Source organism: Phacochoerus africanus, chromosome 8 (genome assembly GCF_016906955.1).
Source record: "Phacochoerus africanus isolate WHEZ1 chromosome 8, ROS_Pafr_v1, whole genome shotgun sequence".
NCBI classification, from domain to species: Eukaryota; Metazoa; Chordata; class Mammalia; order Artiodactyla; family Suidae; genus Phacochoerus; species Phacochoerus africanus.
The window spans coordinates 36,809,890-36,828,381 of NC_062551.1; the positions used below are offsets into that span (position 1 = coordinate 36,809,890).

Genomic DNA, 18,492 nt, shown 5'->3' on the forward strand with positions numbered 1-18,492 from the left:
AATTTTCTGGAGCACTTTCTTACTTTCAGGTACCACAAGATGCTCCAGCCTCATCTTGTACTTTTCTTGCCTTGGCCCTGGAATCAATCCTTTCTCCAAGGAACGTTGGTTCCTTTTATTAGAAAATAGTATTTAGAGCCTAACTATAATGGAAAAAAAAAATCATTAAAAAAAAAGGAAAATGGTATTTAGAAATCGGTAGCTGGGCACTAGGTTTGCTCATTGCTGTTGGGGTTTCATTGCTTCCAGGTTCTCTCAGTGGACAGTTAGGCAAGATAAAGATGTATGCTTGCATATACACATATACACCCACATTTATTTCTACATCTCTCCATCTGTGTAAAACCATGAATTCATACTGATATATCCAATTCCAATCCAATACCACAGGGTATGTTCTAGCCACACCCTTTTCCTTATGTGTAACTACATTCTCCGACAGTGAAAACTACGGTCTAATTAATGACCATATTTACTTATTTACCCAATAAGTGCATGTGTATGTATATGTATATATGTATATGTATATATATGTGTGTAAATATGTTTACATATAATAGTGTGTATACACACACAGAGCAAGTTCATAATTGCTAATTCCTACCTCTGTGAGAAAAATTTTTTATTATTCAGAGTCCAGGATTTGTCTGCTGTTCTTTTTTGGTTTAGCTGTATAGTGTCTAGTCAATGTTTTCCAAAGGTACTGGGGTTGATTCTTGTCTCCCCACCATCACCACTTCAGTGAGGTAATATTCATTTGCAACACAGGTAAGGTCATTTGTTACTGTTTGTATTCTATTTGGGGTATCTTCCATACCTGGGTTAATTTTAATTAATCATTTATGTTTGGGGAATATAGAACATAGCCACAGTTTAAGAGTAAGAACTATACAAAAGGTATACTCACATAAGTATTGCTCTCCTCCTTTGTACCCGCACCTATTTCTTCATTCCTTCCACTGGGCTCTTACCCACTCCCTGAAGGTAATCAAGCTCAGTTTCCACTTTATCCTTCCTGTGTTTCTTTTGCAAAAATGAGCAGATATCATCTTCCTTCTTACATGAAGAGTACCATACTACAGGTACTCTTTTGTATTTTGCTATTTTTATTTAACAATACAGCCTAGAAATTACTCCATATCAGCTCATAGAGATCACAGTCATTCTTTTTTTCGGTCTTTCTGTCTTTTCTAGGGCTGCACCTGAAGCATGTGGAGGTTCCCAGGCTAGGGGTCTAATCAGAGCTGTAGCCACCAGCCTACACCAAAGTCACAGCAATGCCAGATCCGAGCCGCGTCTGCGACCTACACCACAGCTCACGGCAACACCAGATGGTTAACCCACTGAACAAAGCCAGGGATCGAATCCGCAACCTCATGGTTTCTAGTCGGATTAGTTAACCACTGAGCTATTACGGAAACTCCACAGTCATTCTTTTTTCACCACAGTTTATTAAAATAATCCCACAGATATGAGGACTTAGGTCATGGGCATTCCAAATTTGTGTTTGTAAACAAGGCTGCAATGAACAACCTTGTGCATATATATTTTTACATTGTTGGAGGCATATATCTAGGGTAGATCCCTAAAAATAAGACTGGTGGGTTAAAGGGTAAGTCCACATGCAGACTTTTTTTAGATGTTGCCAAATCCCCATTCAGAAGAGTTGCCCTCACCAGCTACATATGGGTGTCTATTTTCCTACAGCTTCAGCAGATGTTTGCCACAACTGCTTAACATTTGCCAGTCTGGTAGATGAGAAATGGTATCTCAATGTGTTTTTTAAATTTAGATTTCTCTAATTATAAGTTACTTTGAACATCTTTCCAAAATTTTAAGATCTATTTATTGCTTTATTTTTATTTCATTTTATTTTTTGTAGGGCTGCAGGTATAGCATGCGCAAGTTCCCAGGCTAGTGGCTGAATCAGAGCTACAGCTGCTGGCCTATACCACAGCCACAGCAACGTGGGATCCGAGCCACATCTGCAAACTATACCGTAGCTCATGGCAAGGCCAGATCCTTAACCCACTGAGCAAGACCAGGGATCAAACCCACATCCTCTGGGATACTGGTTGGGTTCATTACTGCTGAACCACAATGGGAACTTTTTAAGGTCCATTTATTAATGTTTTAAATGAATTGCTCAGTCATGCTTTTCCCTGTTTTTCTCTTAGGCTTTGGTTCTCTTCCCTCAATTAAGATTCTTGGATATTAGCTCTTTATAACAAATGTTTTGTCCCAGCTTCTCAGCTGCCTTTTGGCATTGTCTGTTTTTACCATGCAAAATGTTGTTTTAATTTTTATATAGTCTTATTAATCTTTTATGTCCCTGGGTTTGAGTCACAGAAAGCCTTTCCCATACCAAGGTTACAGAGGAATTTACTCATGTCTTCTTTTAGCTCTAATATAATTTCATTTTTTTTACATTGAGATCACTAATCTATTTGGAGTTTATTTTTGTGTACAATATGAATTATGGATCTTATTAATCCTTTCCAAATAGTTATCCAGTTGTCTCATCATTATTTACTTAAAAATAAAAAGTCCACCCTTGACCCAGTGATTTGGGATGTCATCTTTATCATACACTAAATTTCCATATGTGCTTGGAGGTCTATTACTGGACTTTCTATTATGTTCTACTGTTCTATTTTTCTGTTCATGTATCAGCATCACATTATTTTAATTATAAAGACTTTTAAATATTTTTACTGTCTTTGTTAAGGCAAGTCTTTATTTTATGTTTTTTTGGTTACTCTTGCATGTTTGTTTTTCCATAGGAAGTTTAGTGTGAACTGGTCTAACTCCATGAAACAGCTTGTTAGAATTTTACTGAACTTTGTAACAGACATCTTTAAAACACTGAGTGTTTCTATCTAAGAACAAGAATGCTCTTCCACTTGTTCAAATCTACTTTTGCAGAAGACTTCTATTCTAGGTATTTCTAGGCATGTAATTATACTACCTTGGAAAATATCAGGCACACAGATAGTGCTCAATAAATGCTTGCCTAAATAATTATATTAAAGCTCTTTCTGCAATAAAAATAACTCAATGTAATCAAAAGTATTTGTTTTGGTTTTATGCTAAGGTTATTAGCACAAGTCAAGTGCAAGACAAGGATTAGGCCTGAAGAAGTTTACAGTCTACTTAGAGACAGAATCACAGGCGAGATATGTAAGTAACATTAGCAAATCCAAACTTCTATGCCAAAACCCTGGGAGGAGATGCTGAGTACTATACAGGATCAGAAAGGGAACTGACCAAAGTGGTATGAAGTGTTACATTCTGCATAGAATAATAAAAATTAAGAAATGTTTACAAGCTATACCTAAAAAAAAGTATATACTTCAAATCAACACAAAATCACAACTAGAGACAGACATTTTAATGAGTTATCTCTGTATGCTGCCCACCTAGAAGAATGATCTCTGATACTCTGCTGCATATTTTTCTTATTAATGCCTTACTGATTTCACACACACACACATATATATATATATATATATATATATATATATATATATATATACATAAATGCTATTATAAATCCAGAGTGTCCTGCAGGTAACAAAGGACTCTCATTACCTTCCATTCTGTTGAGGCTGGAGAATATCCAACAGAAGCTGTTTCACTTCACTAGGTGATAGCTGATACAAGTCTCTGGCTGGCTTGTTCCCACCACGGATCTGTAGCTCATACTCCATAGCATGGATGATCCACCTAAAACAAAACAGAAGAAGCATGAATCAATAACTCTTGAAATAAAACACCTTTGTGCATCTCACGGCCTTAACAAGCACTGACCCATCCAAAGAGGAATGAAGAAAAGGCCATTTGAATTTGCTGAATTGCTTATATAATTACTTTCACCATGATTAGGTAACATGATCAGACTCTAAAAAATGAGGCCTGGTCTTGCATATGTGGTTAGGTAGTAGAACATGAAAATAGGCAACTGCTTAGGTCCTTACCAAATGAGACTCTACTAATTTGGTATGATAGTATACTATACATAAATAGCTGCCACACTATTGTTTTCTTAATACTAGATATAGGAAAAGAACAAATAGGATAAATATAATTCATTTTTATGAATGAACTGAGATATGCTATTATATATACATTCCTTTCCCAGGAAGGACAAGTATTTTTTATCAATTTCATTTATTTTGCAGTCATTCCCTCGTAATTAGAAGGGACACAAAAGTACCTGCCTTTGACATACACAGCCACAGTTAGTGTAACTTAATTCTACTTGTCTATTAGGGAACGAACTTTAATCAACAGATTTCAGAAGAATCTATTCTTTAATATTTAAATGCTGTTCATAAAATATGTTTTTATTACAAAGAGCTTTAATATGATTTTTTTTAGTAAAGCATTTATTGAGCACTATTTTTGCACTTGGTACTTATACGCCTAGAAATACCTAAAATATTTAATTATTTTATGTGTAAATGATTTTACTCTTTAATTTGAGAAGCTTTTAATAAGTATTCTTACAGTTTCATTTCATTTCATTTACTGTATTTTGAGGAAAGAACTCAGATGCACTAGTTATGCAAACCGAAGAAACCTCTAGAAATAACATGCGCCTTAGGGAACCAGAACTCCACACACCATCAGGAAAAGCTAGGGAATTAGTTTTACACAGCAGATCCTCATGCTTTATCCTTAAATCCTTTAGTGAATGCTGAATAACAAACAGAGACAGAGAAGCTCGGCATCTGGAAAGAACGTGCTTTCATTCACCCATGCTTTGTCTCTCAAAGGGGGGCTGGGTAGCCAGCCCATAGGTAGAAACGTCTAGTTACAGCAACAAAGGTTTCAAGTGGTGAAGTAACTACACTTAAATATATCAATATCTTTCTCTGATTCACTTATCTGAAAGACTACCCATAAAGTTATTGCAGATACAGAGATGAAAAGTTAGGTGGAAATAATCAAAAGATTAAATCCTTCTTTCTGGTTTGCAAAACAACAGTGATCAGCCTCATGGGATGACTTTGCTGTCTCTCAAGGGAAAAGATGATAAGAAAAATGGTAATTGTTTGCAGTTGAGCATGAAGTGATATCAACCAAGCAAATCACCCTGCCTGCTGGGCCATCCACAGGCCACAAGGCAGTGTCCCTGCTCTGTGACGGCTCCAATCCCACTACTCTCTGCAAAGGCAATTCTTAGCTCTTTTTCCTACCGCTCCCCTTCTCTTTGTTGTTGCCATTTCTGGAAGTTAGAGACTGAACTAGTCTGCCAGTCAAATGCAGCCTATGTGTTGCATGACACAGAGGCATGAGAGAGACACAAGGATGGAACATAGCAATTTGAAAAATAAATGTTGTTGTTATCACTACTGATAGTACATGACAAATATTTAACACCTGCTCTTTGATAAGAACAGCAAAGATGACAAGGCATTTACAAATAGGAAAATAAACATTTTTGAGTTTCCTGACATGTTCAACAACAGAACATGTGACAGAGTTAAGATTTACAATTTGCACTTTTCTAATCAGCTGTAAAGAAAAACTGGACTAAACATATATTAATGCTAAAGATTAGAATTTCTTTACTTGTTCATCTTATTGTGGACTGCATTTAGTCAAAATTTTATACAAGCATAAAAGTCAAAGGATATTGTCACTAGATACTCTGGATGTTTTGATGACAAAGTTATGAAATTAATTGTTACAGCAACATTTCAGTTACAGTAAACTGTTCCATGGACTCTCTTTAAATTAAAAAAAATTCCATTTTTAATTTTAGAGATTAGACAGAATTACCTTCTATTTATTATTATTATTATTATTTTGCCTTTTTTATGGCCACACCTGCAGCATATGGAAGTTTCTAGGCTAGGGGTAGAATCGGAGCTACAGCTGCCGGCCTACGCCACAGCAACAGCAACAGCAACATGGAATCCGAGCCACATCTGTGACCTGCACCACAGCTCACACAATGGCAACTTGGGATCCTTAACCCACTTGGCGAGGCCAGGGATGGAACCTGCAACCTCCTGGTTCCTAGTTGGATTCATTTCCACTGTGCCACAACGGGAACACCCTATTATTTTATTTATTTAACATTTAAAATTTACATTTGAGGCAGCTTAATATAATAAAAGAAACATCAAATTAAAACTAAAGACTAGCTTTTTGGTTCCCCCAAACAAAGTCATCACAAGAAAAATGGGGGTGGAGGGGTACTGTTCTAGATCGAAAGTGACTTGAGATAAAACAACTAATGCCACGTGTGGGCTCTGTTTGGGACCCCCGTATTCCTTTTTTTTTTTTTCTTTTGTCTTTTGCCATTTCTTGGGCTGCTCCTGCGGCATATGGAGGTTCCCAGGCTAGGGGTCAAATCGGAGCTGTAGCCGCCAGCCTACGCCAGAGCCACAGCAACGCGGGATCTGAGCCGCGTCTTTGACCTACACCACGGCCCATGGCAACACCAGATCCTTAACCCACTGAGCAAGGGCAGGGATCGAACCCACAACCTCATGGTTCCTAGTTGGATTCGTTAACTACTGAGCCATGACGGGAACTCCAGGACCCCAGTATTCTTAAAACAAAGTCATTTTGGGGACAACCAGAGAAATATGAAAAAAAATGGTGTATCAGGTAATATTAAGGAATTATTGCTAATTTTGCTGGAAGTGGTAATGGTATTGTGGTTATTAAGAAAATGTCCCTTTTCTTACTTTAGATATATATGTTCTTACTATCATATTGAAAGGTAAAAGTCAAAATGTCTTGGATTTGCTTAATAATCTACAGCAAAAAAAAAAAAAAAGATGAAGCAGATATGGTAAATGTAAATTACTAACAATTGCTTATGCCCATTTAAGTAATGGGCATGTGGGAATTTACCAAATTATTCTATTACACATTTAAATTTTTTCATAATGAAAAGCAAAAACAATAAAGACAGACTTGAATACCAATTCTGTTACTTACCAACTGAGCCTAATCTGCAAGTTATTTTTCAAATGGGGATATTACCATTACTTGTTCAGCTCATTTTATGAAATTATTTTGAGGAACAAATAAGAGGAACAATGTTATTATGTTAAAACTATTAAAACGTTTTTGAAATTACAGAGTTCGGTTGTTATGTTCAATTGTTATGTCCAAATTATGTTAGCAAACACCTTTTATTTGACTTCTCAGACTCAGGTTGGAGGGAGGTGATACAATTTTTAATTCAAGTCTTGGAGTTACTTAAATAAGTGCACCGCATCGATGTAATTTCAGGAGGTAGCCTCTTCTAAAATAAGCAAATTAAAAAAATTTTTTAAATGCTTACTTTTTAAGGTCCTCTCAAAACTTGAGTTATTAACACTAAACATTGTCACATTTATCTTTTCAAATCTTCAGTACCATAAACAAAGACTGTTGGAGATCTAAAAAATTTCCCCTCAGGCTTCTATTTACAAAATCTCAGCAGTTCTGTGAGAAATTATAGAAAACATACAACAGCCACTAAAGAAAGGTGACTGTTTTTCATTCATTCGAGCACAAATGAATCTAACTTATTTGTCGGATAGTTAAAAATACAGTATTCATTCAAAAGTACGGGCCAAACTAATCTTTTTAGCTTAGGATTCTTCAAAAGACTAAAACAGAAATAGCAAAATTGCCTTAGATATGAACTACTATATAACAGTCAGAGACTACACTCAGAAAGTAAATAACCAAATGAGTAATACAGTGAAGAAAATCAAAGACGTTTTATCCATTTTGAGAATTACTAATACAAAAGGGCATTAATTCCTTTGCATGGGAAAATCTAGCTTCTTAACCTCATTCCTGCAGACAAAGTCATCAAATCTGATTTGGCAATTCCAGGGTAAAAGCACTTAAAGCAAAATGGGGAGAGCGAGCAAGCGAGCAACTGTAGAAGGTCAAAAGAATGAAGGTTACCCTTGGCCCAGATCCTTATAAATTCAGTCTGTCGAAAGAATCAGGGACATGCTCTACTTGCCAATAAGCAAATGAGAAAGTGGGAGATACACACGACTGACCAGCTCAACCTTCAAAGGCATCATGGTCTGACTTGACAATGAATTCCTCCACACTGCTGGAAAAAGACGAAAAGGTGGACCAGTATTCTTACACAGCCCTGGGAATAAGCTTATCCTTCTAAAATCTCTCTTCAGGTGAGGTTAGTTAGCACACTCTGTATGTATTGGCATTTTTCTTTCCAAGCTGCCCCAATTAAGGAGTGGAATATGAAATGAAACACATGAAAATCTGACATCATTGGTAAATCAGAACGGCTGGCATTTTCTGAAAAAAAAAAAAAAAATGCCATAAAGAATAGCACTGATCCATAGCAAGAAACAATTTTTAAAATAATCACTTTGAGGTTATTTCAAGATACTAAAAGTATTTGTCAAGTTTATTGTTAAGTGAACATGAACTGCCTGACCAAGTATTTTATTAGGTTATATAATAGGAGATGAGAAAGTTGCAAGAATGGACTGTTTTGCTTGATTCGTATTGAAAGAGAGAAGGTGAAAATTTGAAGAGGCAAAGTGGGCTTTCTGTTTGGTAACTGGAGAAAAATCACTCCCCCACTCTACCTCTGATCTAATCACAGCAGAACAGAGGTCAGAGAACTCTATCAACTCACTTCCTTACCTCATATCAAGTGTCAAAAGCAAAGTCCTTTGAGTGCGTATGAAACCATGCTAATAAGCTCAGAACTGCAATTATCTCCTTTTTCCTTTACGGCACAAGCAATGTTACAGTCTGGTACCTATGACACCAATGGCTTCTCTAAGCATTGGATGTGTGATCCACAGATGCAGCTGTGGGCATCAGACAAGACATACGTGGATCATAATTGCTTACAGAGAGTGTGCTAGCATATGAAATGCAGGGATGAAAAAGGCTTGATAACATATATCCTCAGGGGTTATCTCCTACTCAAGCCTGAACGACAGACCTAAAGCAGAAAGCAGTTGACTGGAGGTCTTCATAGTAATGGGCCTGTCAGGAACTTGATCTATTTCAGCATGAAAGCTGGAGCACAAATCAATAATGAGACAGCAAATCAAATCATTATCAGACTAGAATACCATTCCTGTGAGCAGGTTAATTTTGTTCACTGGAGTGCCTGATAGCAATAATGTTGAAGAAATTGCATTGGCAGGATTAACCTTGGGAAAAAGCGAAAAGAAACATGGTCGTATTGGTTTAAAGCAACTGAGGCAGTGGGTGATATAAAGAAATACATTTAAAAAAAATCCCCAAACAGGAACGAAATAATGCCATTTGCAGCAACATGGATGGAACTAGAGACCCTCATACTGAGTGAAGTTAGGTCAGAAAGAGAAAGACAAATACCATGTGATATCACCTATATCTGGAATCTAATATACGGCACAAATGAACCTTTCCACAGAAAAGAAGATCATGGACTTGGAGAACTGACTTGTGGTTGCCAAGGGGGAGGGGGAGGGGGTGGGATGGATTTTGTGCTTGGGGTTAACAGAATCAGACTACTGCCTTTGGAATGGATTAACAATGAGATCCTGCTGGGTAGCACTGGAAACTATGTCTGGTCACTTATGATGGAGCATGATAATGTGAGAAAAAAGAATGCACTCATTGTATGTGTAACTGGGTCACCATGCTGTACAGTAGAAAATTGACAGAACACTGTAAACCAGCTAAAATGGAAAAAAATAAAAATCATAAATAAATAACTTATCATGACAACCAAAAAAACCCAAACCAAACCAACCAAACAATAAAAAAATCCAGAAACCCCAGAGGGAGAGTTAAAACAGAAAGAGAAAAGCATACATAGTGCAGGAGAACTGTGGGTAAGATGTGCCATGACTAAGACAAACGTTCTTCCTTTTTATGTCCATTTAGCCTAGTGAATGTGGGCTTTTCAGGAGGACTATGGTGTTAAAAGCTGACTGAACTATCAATCTCTTTAAATCATAATATTTAAAACAATGGTAAAAAGTCAGATGTGAATGAGTTTGAAGAGCTTTAATTAACCTGTAAGGAAGTAAAAAAGGAATGCTTTCTAGAAATTCTCTCCCCTCTTTCTTTTAAAAATCATGCCAGAAACACAAACAGGTGACATCGAATCCAACAATTTATATGAGATTCGACATTCAAGGACTCTATAAATGAATACTTTGTTCATCAATTTTAAGCAAACTAAAAACCTTCCAGGATGCCTTGTATTTCTTTTGTTTGTCTGATTGCTGTGGCTAAGACTTTGATACTATGATGAACAGCAGTGGTGAGAGTGGGCATCCCTGCCTTGTTCCAGATTTTAGTGGGAAGGCTTTCAGCTTTTCTCCATTGAGTATTATATTTGCTGTGGGTTTGTCATAAATGGCTTCGATTATGTTAAGGAATGTTCCCTCTTACCCACTTTGGTAAGAATTTTTATCATAAATGGAAGAGATCAAACTCTCACTGTATGCAGATGACATGATACTATATATAGAAAACCCTAAAGACTCAATCCAAAAACTACTTGAACTGATCAACAAATTCAGCAAAGTAGCAGGATATAAGATTAACATTCAGAAATCAGTCACATTTCTGTATACTAACAATGAAATATTAGAAAAGGAATATGAAAACACAATACCTTTTAAAATTGTACCCCCCAAAATCAAATATCTGGGAATACTGCTGACCAAGGAGGCAAAGGACTTATATGCCAAGAATTATAAAACATTAATCAAGGAAATTGAATAAGATGTAAAGAAATGGAAAGATATTCCATGTTCCTGGATTGGAAAAATTAATATTATAAAAATTAATCTACAGATTCAATGCAATCCCTATCAAATTACCCATGACACTTTTCAGAGAACTAGAGCAAACAATCCAAAAATTTATATGGAACCACAAAAGACCCAGAATTGCCAAAGCTATCCTGAGAAACAAAAGCCAAGCAGGAGACATAACTCTCCCAGACCTCAAGCAATATCACAAAGCCACAGTCATCAAGACAGTGTGGTACTGGTATCAAAACAGACATACAGACCAATGGAACAGAATACAGAACACAGAAATAAACCCCGACACCTATGGTCAATTAATCTTTGACAAAGGAGGCAAGAACATAAAATGGGAAAAAGACAGTCTTTTCAGCAAGTATTGCTGGGAAACCTGGACAGCTGCATGCAAATCAATGAAACTAGAACACACCCTCACACCATGCACAAAAATAAACTCAAAAATAAATATAAGACAAGACACCATCGAACTCCTGGAAGAGAACATAGGCAACCTTACAAATGTTTTCTCAGGTCAGTTTCCCAAAGCAACAGAAATAAAAGCAAAAATAAACCAATGGGACCTAATCAAACTGATAAGCTTTTGCACAGCAAAGGAAACCAAAAAGAAAGCAAAAAGACAACTTACAGAATGGGAGACAATAGTTTCAAATGATGCAACTGATAAGGGCTTAATCTCTAAAATATACAAACAAGGTATATAACTCAACAGCAAAAAAACCAACAACCCCATGGAAAAATGGGCAAAAGACCTGAATAGACATTTCTCCAAGGAAGATACACAGATGGCCAACAAGCACATGAAGAAATGCTCAACATCACTGATTATTAGAGAAATGCAAATCAAAACTACCATGAGATACCACCTCATACCAGTCAGAATGGCCATCATTAATAAGTCCACAGATAACAAGTGCTGGAGGGGGTGTGGAGAAAAGGAACCCTCCTGCACTGTTGGTGGGAATGTAAGCTGGTACAACCACTGTGGAGAACAGTATGGAGGTATCTTACAAAACTATACATAGATCGACCACATGATCCAGCAACCCCACTCTTGGGCATATATCCAGACAAAACTTTCCTTAAAAAAGACACATGCACCCACATGTTCACTGCAGCTCTATTCACAATAGCCAAGACATGGAAACAAGCCAAATATCCATTGACAGACAATTAGATTAGGAAGATGTGTTATATATACACAATGGAATACTACTCAGCCATAAAAAAGAACGAAATAATGCCATTTGCAGCAACAGGGATGGAATTAGAGACCCTCATACTGAGCAAAGTAAGTCAGAAAGAGAAAGACAAATATCATATGATATCACATATCTAGTATGTAATATATAGCACAGATGAACCTTTCCACAGAAAAGAAAATCATGGACTTGGAGAATAGACTTGTGGTTGCCAAGGGGGAGGGGGAGGGAGTGGGATGGATTGGGAGCTTGGGGTTAACGGATGCAAACATTGCTTTTGGAATGGATTAACAATGAGATCCTGCTGTGTAGCACTGAAAACAAAAATAAAAAAATTAAAAATAAATTTTGTAAATTTCCAGGTAAATTTTGTAAATAAACTTATTAATAGAGTATGACTTTGCTGCTGGTAATATATTAATGTGCAAGAAAGCCATTCACTTAAGGAGATGAGATCTGAGTAAAATTTATTAAGGATGAAGTGCAATAGAAATATATTAAAAAGATATAAAGATATCTTTTAAGATCTTTCATCTTCTCAGACAGGCACTATCACGAGCTCCATAGACAGGATAACTGCAATTCTCCCAGGCTTTTGGCTATCTGAAGAGGAGAGACAGGGTTCCAAAACCCCTCTATGAATGTGGTGGAGAAGCACTGTGGGCACAGCACAGGGGGATTCCTGAGTGTCTGCCATGGGCTTCATGAGGTCCCACCAGGTGATGGAGGGGTGAGACCAGGTCAGATGGCAGCACAGATTCCAAAGAGGATTTTGAGTTAAGGTTTCTATATGAAATGCTTGGGGATCATTCTACTGGGTCCTGGAGGAGAATCTGTGAGGGTGAAAAGGGATACTTCCAGGGCGAATGTCTCTTGTGGGAGCAGAAGTTCTCTGCAAACCTAGGACTGGAGGACAGGGGTGAGTATGTGAGTGTTTGTTGGTGGGGAGGGGTGGGTGAGGTGTGAGATCCTCCTCTTGGGATTAGTGGTGTGTAAAAAGAAATCCCCAGAGGTACTTGTTCTCCAAATGCCACAAGAGAGAGGACCTCAAATTACCAAAGGTCACAGCAATTCTGTTTAAATTTCATCTTTTGCAAAAGACCTATATATTCCTTACCCAGAATCCCTGCAATCCCAAAGGAAGCCAAAGTTGAGACAGCCTTCCTATTTTACAGACCAGAGAGCTGGAGGAGTGACGGGGAAGCATGAACACTGCAGTCACTCACCCCAGGTTCAAATTCCAGTTCTTGGTTTTGTGACCATGGGTAAGTTACTTAACTTCATCGAGTTTCCATAGTATCCTAGTATATCTCTTGCATCCTATAAAAGGCTAACTTAGAATGAGTTCCAAAACATCCCCACTTTTTGGCCTCATGATGAAGAAAGGGAAAAAAAATCTTATTTCTTGTTTGTTAACTTGTAACTGCTCAGCCTCCTTGGTGTGTCGTGTACTGGGACAATGATAAACAGTATTGATCCTGGATTCAAACGAAAGACAAAAGTCATCAGGAGTCAAGGCACATCATAGCTGCCTCATGAATACTTGAATACAAAGTGGGTCACAGGGTGAAATCATGTAGAAGGGGCCATAAAGGCCGTAAGGTTTTAGAAAGAAACAATAAGACCTGCTTCCCTGAGAAAAGAGCAATAGCATGTGTGAGTGAAAACATGCACAAAGTACTGAAGAGGGAAGAACAAGAACTTTGGCATCAGGCAGTCCTGGGTGTAAATCCCAGTTCTTTCAGTTACTGATTTGGTTAAGACAAGTCACCTAAAGCTTTCTGAATCTCAAGTTGTTTACTTTAAAACGGGGGTGCCCACCTCAAAGTTGTTGTGTAGACTAAATCAGATAACAGACATGGAGTATTTTTAGCATATTGTCTAGTAAGATCTGTGGTTATGGTGATGGAGGAAGAGGAGGATACAAGTTGACCAGAATGAACGTTTGAACGCAGTATCAACATGTTACTCACGTTCATACCTCCCTTAGAGCCTTACTAGGAATGCTGCTTAGAGAAGAAGTACCACTCTAAGGCTATTTGTACCACACTCTGATGATTAACTGCAGCATTCCATTAATAAATGAGTGGAGAAAGTGCTACATTCTTCTATGACAAGACTTTCATATAAACAAGGCCCTGTTTAACTTTGTCACGTCCTGACGGATATGACTTGTACAAACAAGTGCATTTATCAAAATTCAACGAGTCCTTTCTTTCTCTAATGCATGGAGAGTCATGCTCTACTTTTGTTTTTCCTAAATCCCCCATCAGTAGTTCAAGGCAAACTACCTGAAGCTACTTATAACCTACATATTAACCAATCTGTCAAATTCTATTGAACATCTCCTGTGAGCTAGACCATGATACAGGTGGGAAGAGAAGATCTGGTTTCTATTTTTAGCAGAAGTTTAAATTTCTTAAATAAATGACTTCTTATTAAAAAAAGAAGTTAAGGAGTTCCCATCATGGCACAGTGGTTAATGAATCCGACTAGGAACCATGAGGTTGTGGGTTCAATCCCTGGCCTTGCTCAGTGGGTTAAAGATCCGGCGTTGCAGATGTGGCTCGGATCTCACGTTACTGTGGCTCTGGCGTAGGCCTGTGGCTATGGCTCTGATTAGACCCCTAGCCTGGAAACCTCCATATGCCGCGGGAGTGACCCTAGAAAAGGCAAAAAGACCAAAAAAAAAAAAAAGTTAAGACTTCTCCCCAGCTGACAATGTCTCAGTGTTTGGAGCGGACCTTGTGATTCCAGCATGTGGGGAAATATACATAATACGTTGGGCAGGGACACTGTTAACACTCACAGTGGGAACATAATGCCACAAGTGATTCCAGGATGAGTTTCAGGACAGTGAATACAGTTTCCTGGCCAATTTCCTCAGCAGGAGGTTTTTGCTATCATTAAATACTGAGTCACACATTCTGTCCTGACAATTTTTTTTTTTTTTTTTGCTATTTCTTGGGCCGCTCCCGCGGCATATGGAGGTTCCCAGGCTAGGGGTCGAATCGGAGCTGTAGCCACTGGCCTACGCCAGAGCCACAGCAACGCAGGATCCGAGCCGAGTCTGCAACCTACACCACAGCTCACGGCAACGCTGGATCCTTAACCCACTAAGTAAGGGCAGGGACCGAACCCGCAACCTCATGGTTCCTAGTCGGATTCGTTAACCACTGCGCCACGACGGGAACTCCTGTCCTGACATTTTTACTTTGGGTGGCGGTTTGAGGAAAAAGAGTACGTTATTTCTCATGGAAGGCATGAACACATAGAACCTCAGGATGAGTAAAAACAGGATGAAAACTATTTTTAGAAAAAACTAAACATACTTCACTGCCATACAGAGTAAGAAGCTTCAGGTCAGATTTCGATTCAAGAAAGAAAACTACACTGGATTTTTGAGAGAACATATATTAGTCTCAAATGCTGAATAAGCAGTAAAGGAAAAACTCCTACAGGCTGAAAAACTCAGCACTGTAAAATTCTGAGGAATGGTTAACTTTTACTCTAAGGCTCTATTTAAATCACAGCAAGGATGACTATCACTTGAAGAGGTTTTCCCGAAGAGAACATTTATTACAAAGAACGTACTCTGTAAGAGCTATAACCTACCCTTCTCAGTCAGACTCAGAGACAACAGAATACTTTGCCAACCTGTATGGATATGAAGAAAAACATTTCTTTTCATTTAGTGACAATTCACATAAAAGACCCATTCTGCATCCTCTTATGTAGTTAAGAATTGGAGTTAAAATTTTTAGAGCAGAGCTGAACAAATCAGGGTATGAGTCAAAGTTCTTATAATTGATTTGGAATACCTCGAATTTGGAAAGGAACTTTTTTTTTTTTTTTTTGGCTTTTTGCCATTCCTAGGGCCGCTCCCACAGCATATGGAGGTTCCCAGGCTAGGGGTCGAATCGGAGCCACCAGAGCCACAGCAACGCGGGATCCGAGCCGCGTCTGCAACCTACACCACAGCTCACAGCAACGCCGGATCCTTAACCCACTGAGCAAGGCCAGGGATTGAACCCACAACCTCATGGTTCCTAGTCGGATTCATTAACCACTGAGCCACAACGGGAACTCCGGAAAGGAACTATTTTAAGGGATTAAAAATGAAGGTCAAGTTCTATGCAGAGAGAGTTCACTTCTCAATCAAAAGAAAGAGGAGATAAAGAATGAAAGCTCACTTGAAATAGACTCTAATTGAAATCAAGCAAACAGTTTAACAACTAATAATCTCGACTAAAGAAATTTAAATAAAACTGAAAAATGTAACTTACAAAGTAGAAATCTCCCAGGGAAAATAAATGTCACAGATATTACATACACTTTTCCACACATACATTATGCATATATATGTATAGTATTCTTATTCTTATATAAAAAATAGAACAGTATGGAGGTACCTTAGAAAACTACACATGGACTACCATATGACCCAGCAATCCCACTCTTGGGCATATATCCAGACAAAACTTTACTTGAAAAAGACACAAGCACCTAAATGTTCACTGTAGCACTATTCATAATAGCCAAGATATGGAAACAATCTAAACATCCATCGACAGATGATTGGATTAGGAAGATGTGGTATGTATACACAATGGAATACTACTCAGCTATAAAAAAGAACAAAATAATGCCATTTGCAGCAACATGGATGGAACTAGAAACTCTCATATTAAGTGAAGTAAGTCAGAAAGAGAAAGACAAATACCATACGATATCACTTACATCTGGAATCTAATATACAGTACAAATAAACCTTTCCACAGAAAAGAAAATCATGGACTTGGAGAATAGACTTGTGGTTGCCAAGGGGAGGGGGAGGGAGTGGGATGGATGGGGTTAACAGATGCAGACTATTGCCTTTGGAATGGATTAGCAATGAGATCCTGCTGGGTAGCACTGGAAACTATGTCTGGTCACTTATGATGGAGCATGATAATGTGAGAAAAAAGAATGTATAATTGTATGTGTAACTGGGTCACTTTGCTATACAGAAAATTGACAGGACACTGTAAACCAGCTATAATGAAAAAAAAAATCATTATATTAAAAAAAGAAAATTGAAAAGTTTTACATAGACATAAAAAAAGGAACAATATATTTGCAACCTTTTTTCACTTAATTTATCTTGGATATTTATAAATGTCAGTTCACTGGCTTTATCCTGTTACTTGAAATGGCTGCACAGCATTTTACCGCATGGCTATAACAACTTATTTGAAATCTTTCCTACTGATGGATATCTTGAGTTGTTCCTAATGTTTCACTATTTAAAACAATGCTAAAATGAAGACTGCTTAAGGTATGTCTAAATTCCTAGAATGAAACTTGTTGAAACAAGAGACATGCAGATACTTCTCAAGAAGCAACAAGTTTTTTTATGTAATTTTTTAAAGGAAATAAATGGGTAATCATTTTTCACGAAGTGCTTCACACTCACATGCAAAATCAAAACTCAGAAATGAAAGGGAAATCAATCCAGCAATAAAGAAGAAAAGAAAAAAGTAACAACAAGAAAGCTTGGTAACTAGAAAACAAAATAAAATGGCAGGAATAAGTCAAAACATAAATGAAATGGCAAAAATATGACGTATATTTCTATTAAAAGATAATCTCAAATTGTATTAAAAGTAAATATAGCATAAATGTTAAAATATAAAAGGCATATCTACACAAAATGAAACAAAACACTGAGGGGAAAGGAACGGAAGACAGTATACTAAGCTAAGAGTGACAGAAAAAGACAGCAGGCATGGCACTGATATTAGACAAAAAGAATTCATTTGTTGTATTTTATGGAATGGATAGGTATCATGGTTATGCTTTTAATAAGCCCTTATCTCTTAGAGATACACACTGAAGAACTTACAGATCAAATGATATGATAAATTTGCTTTAAATCTACAGGGGTGGGTGGGTGGGGGTACGAATGAAATAAGATTGGTCATATGATGATACTGTTGAAGCTGGGTAACAGCATGCGCTTTATTATACCACTCTATAATACTTCTGTCGATGTTTAAGGAATAATTTTGAAAATAATTCAGGTAGAAACTAAGTGACACGAGGGAAGAGATATTGTTAAAACTATACGGCAACATGCACAAACACAAAGCAAAAGGACATAAAGGACAAACACAGATAGATAAAGCAAAACTGATAAGACAAAGGAGAATTTAACAAATGCCATAATCATGAGAACATTTTTGCGACAGCAATCGAGAATCAAGTAGAACACTACCAATAAAGATCGTGATGACCTAATTATACAATTAGCAAGCTATACCTACTCACACTCACACACATTCACGTGTATCTGTGCCTGACAGAAACAACTTATTCTTTTCAAACACGTGAGGACTAAATTGGCCACATGTCATGATCAGGTACTGTTTGACTCTTTTACAATGAAAACATATTCACATGATACTTGTACAATCAAAAATATGTTTAAGAAAATGAGGCATTCCCTGGTGACTTGGTGGTTAGGGATC

General features: G+C 37.4%; 1 protein-coding gene across 5 annotated transcripts in view; it reads right to left on the bottom strand.

Moving 5' to 3' along the window:
- The window catches only part of PHKB (phosphorylase kinase regulatory subunit beta), a 201,029-nt gene that overhangs the window by 9,744 nt on the left and 172,793 nt on the right, over positions 1–18,492 (bottom strand). For all 5 annotated transcript variants that reach the window (XM_047789954.1, XM_047789952.1, XM_047789950.1 and 2 more), the window contains one exon: positions 3,592–3,726. In XM_047789954.1, the coding sequence (XP_047645910.1) occupies positions 3,592–3,726 (135 nt within the window). The remainder of the gene's footprint in view (positions 1–3,591; positions 3,727–18,492) is intronic.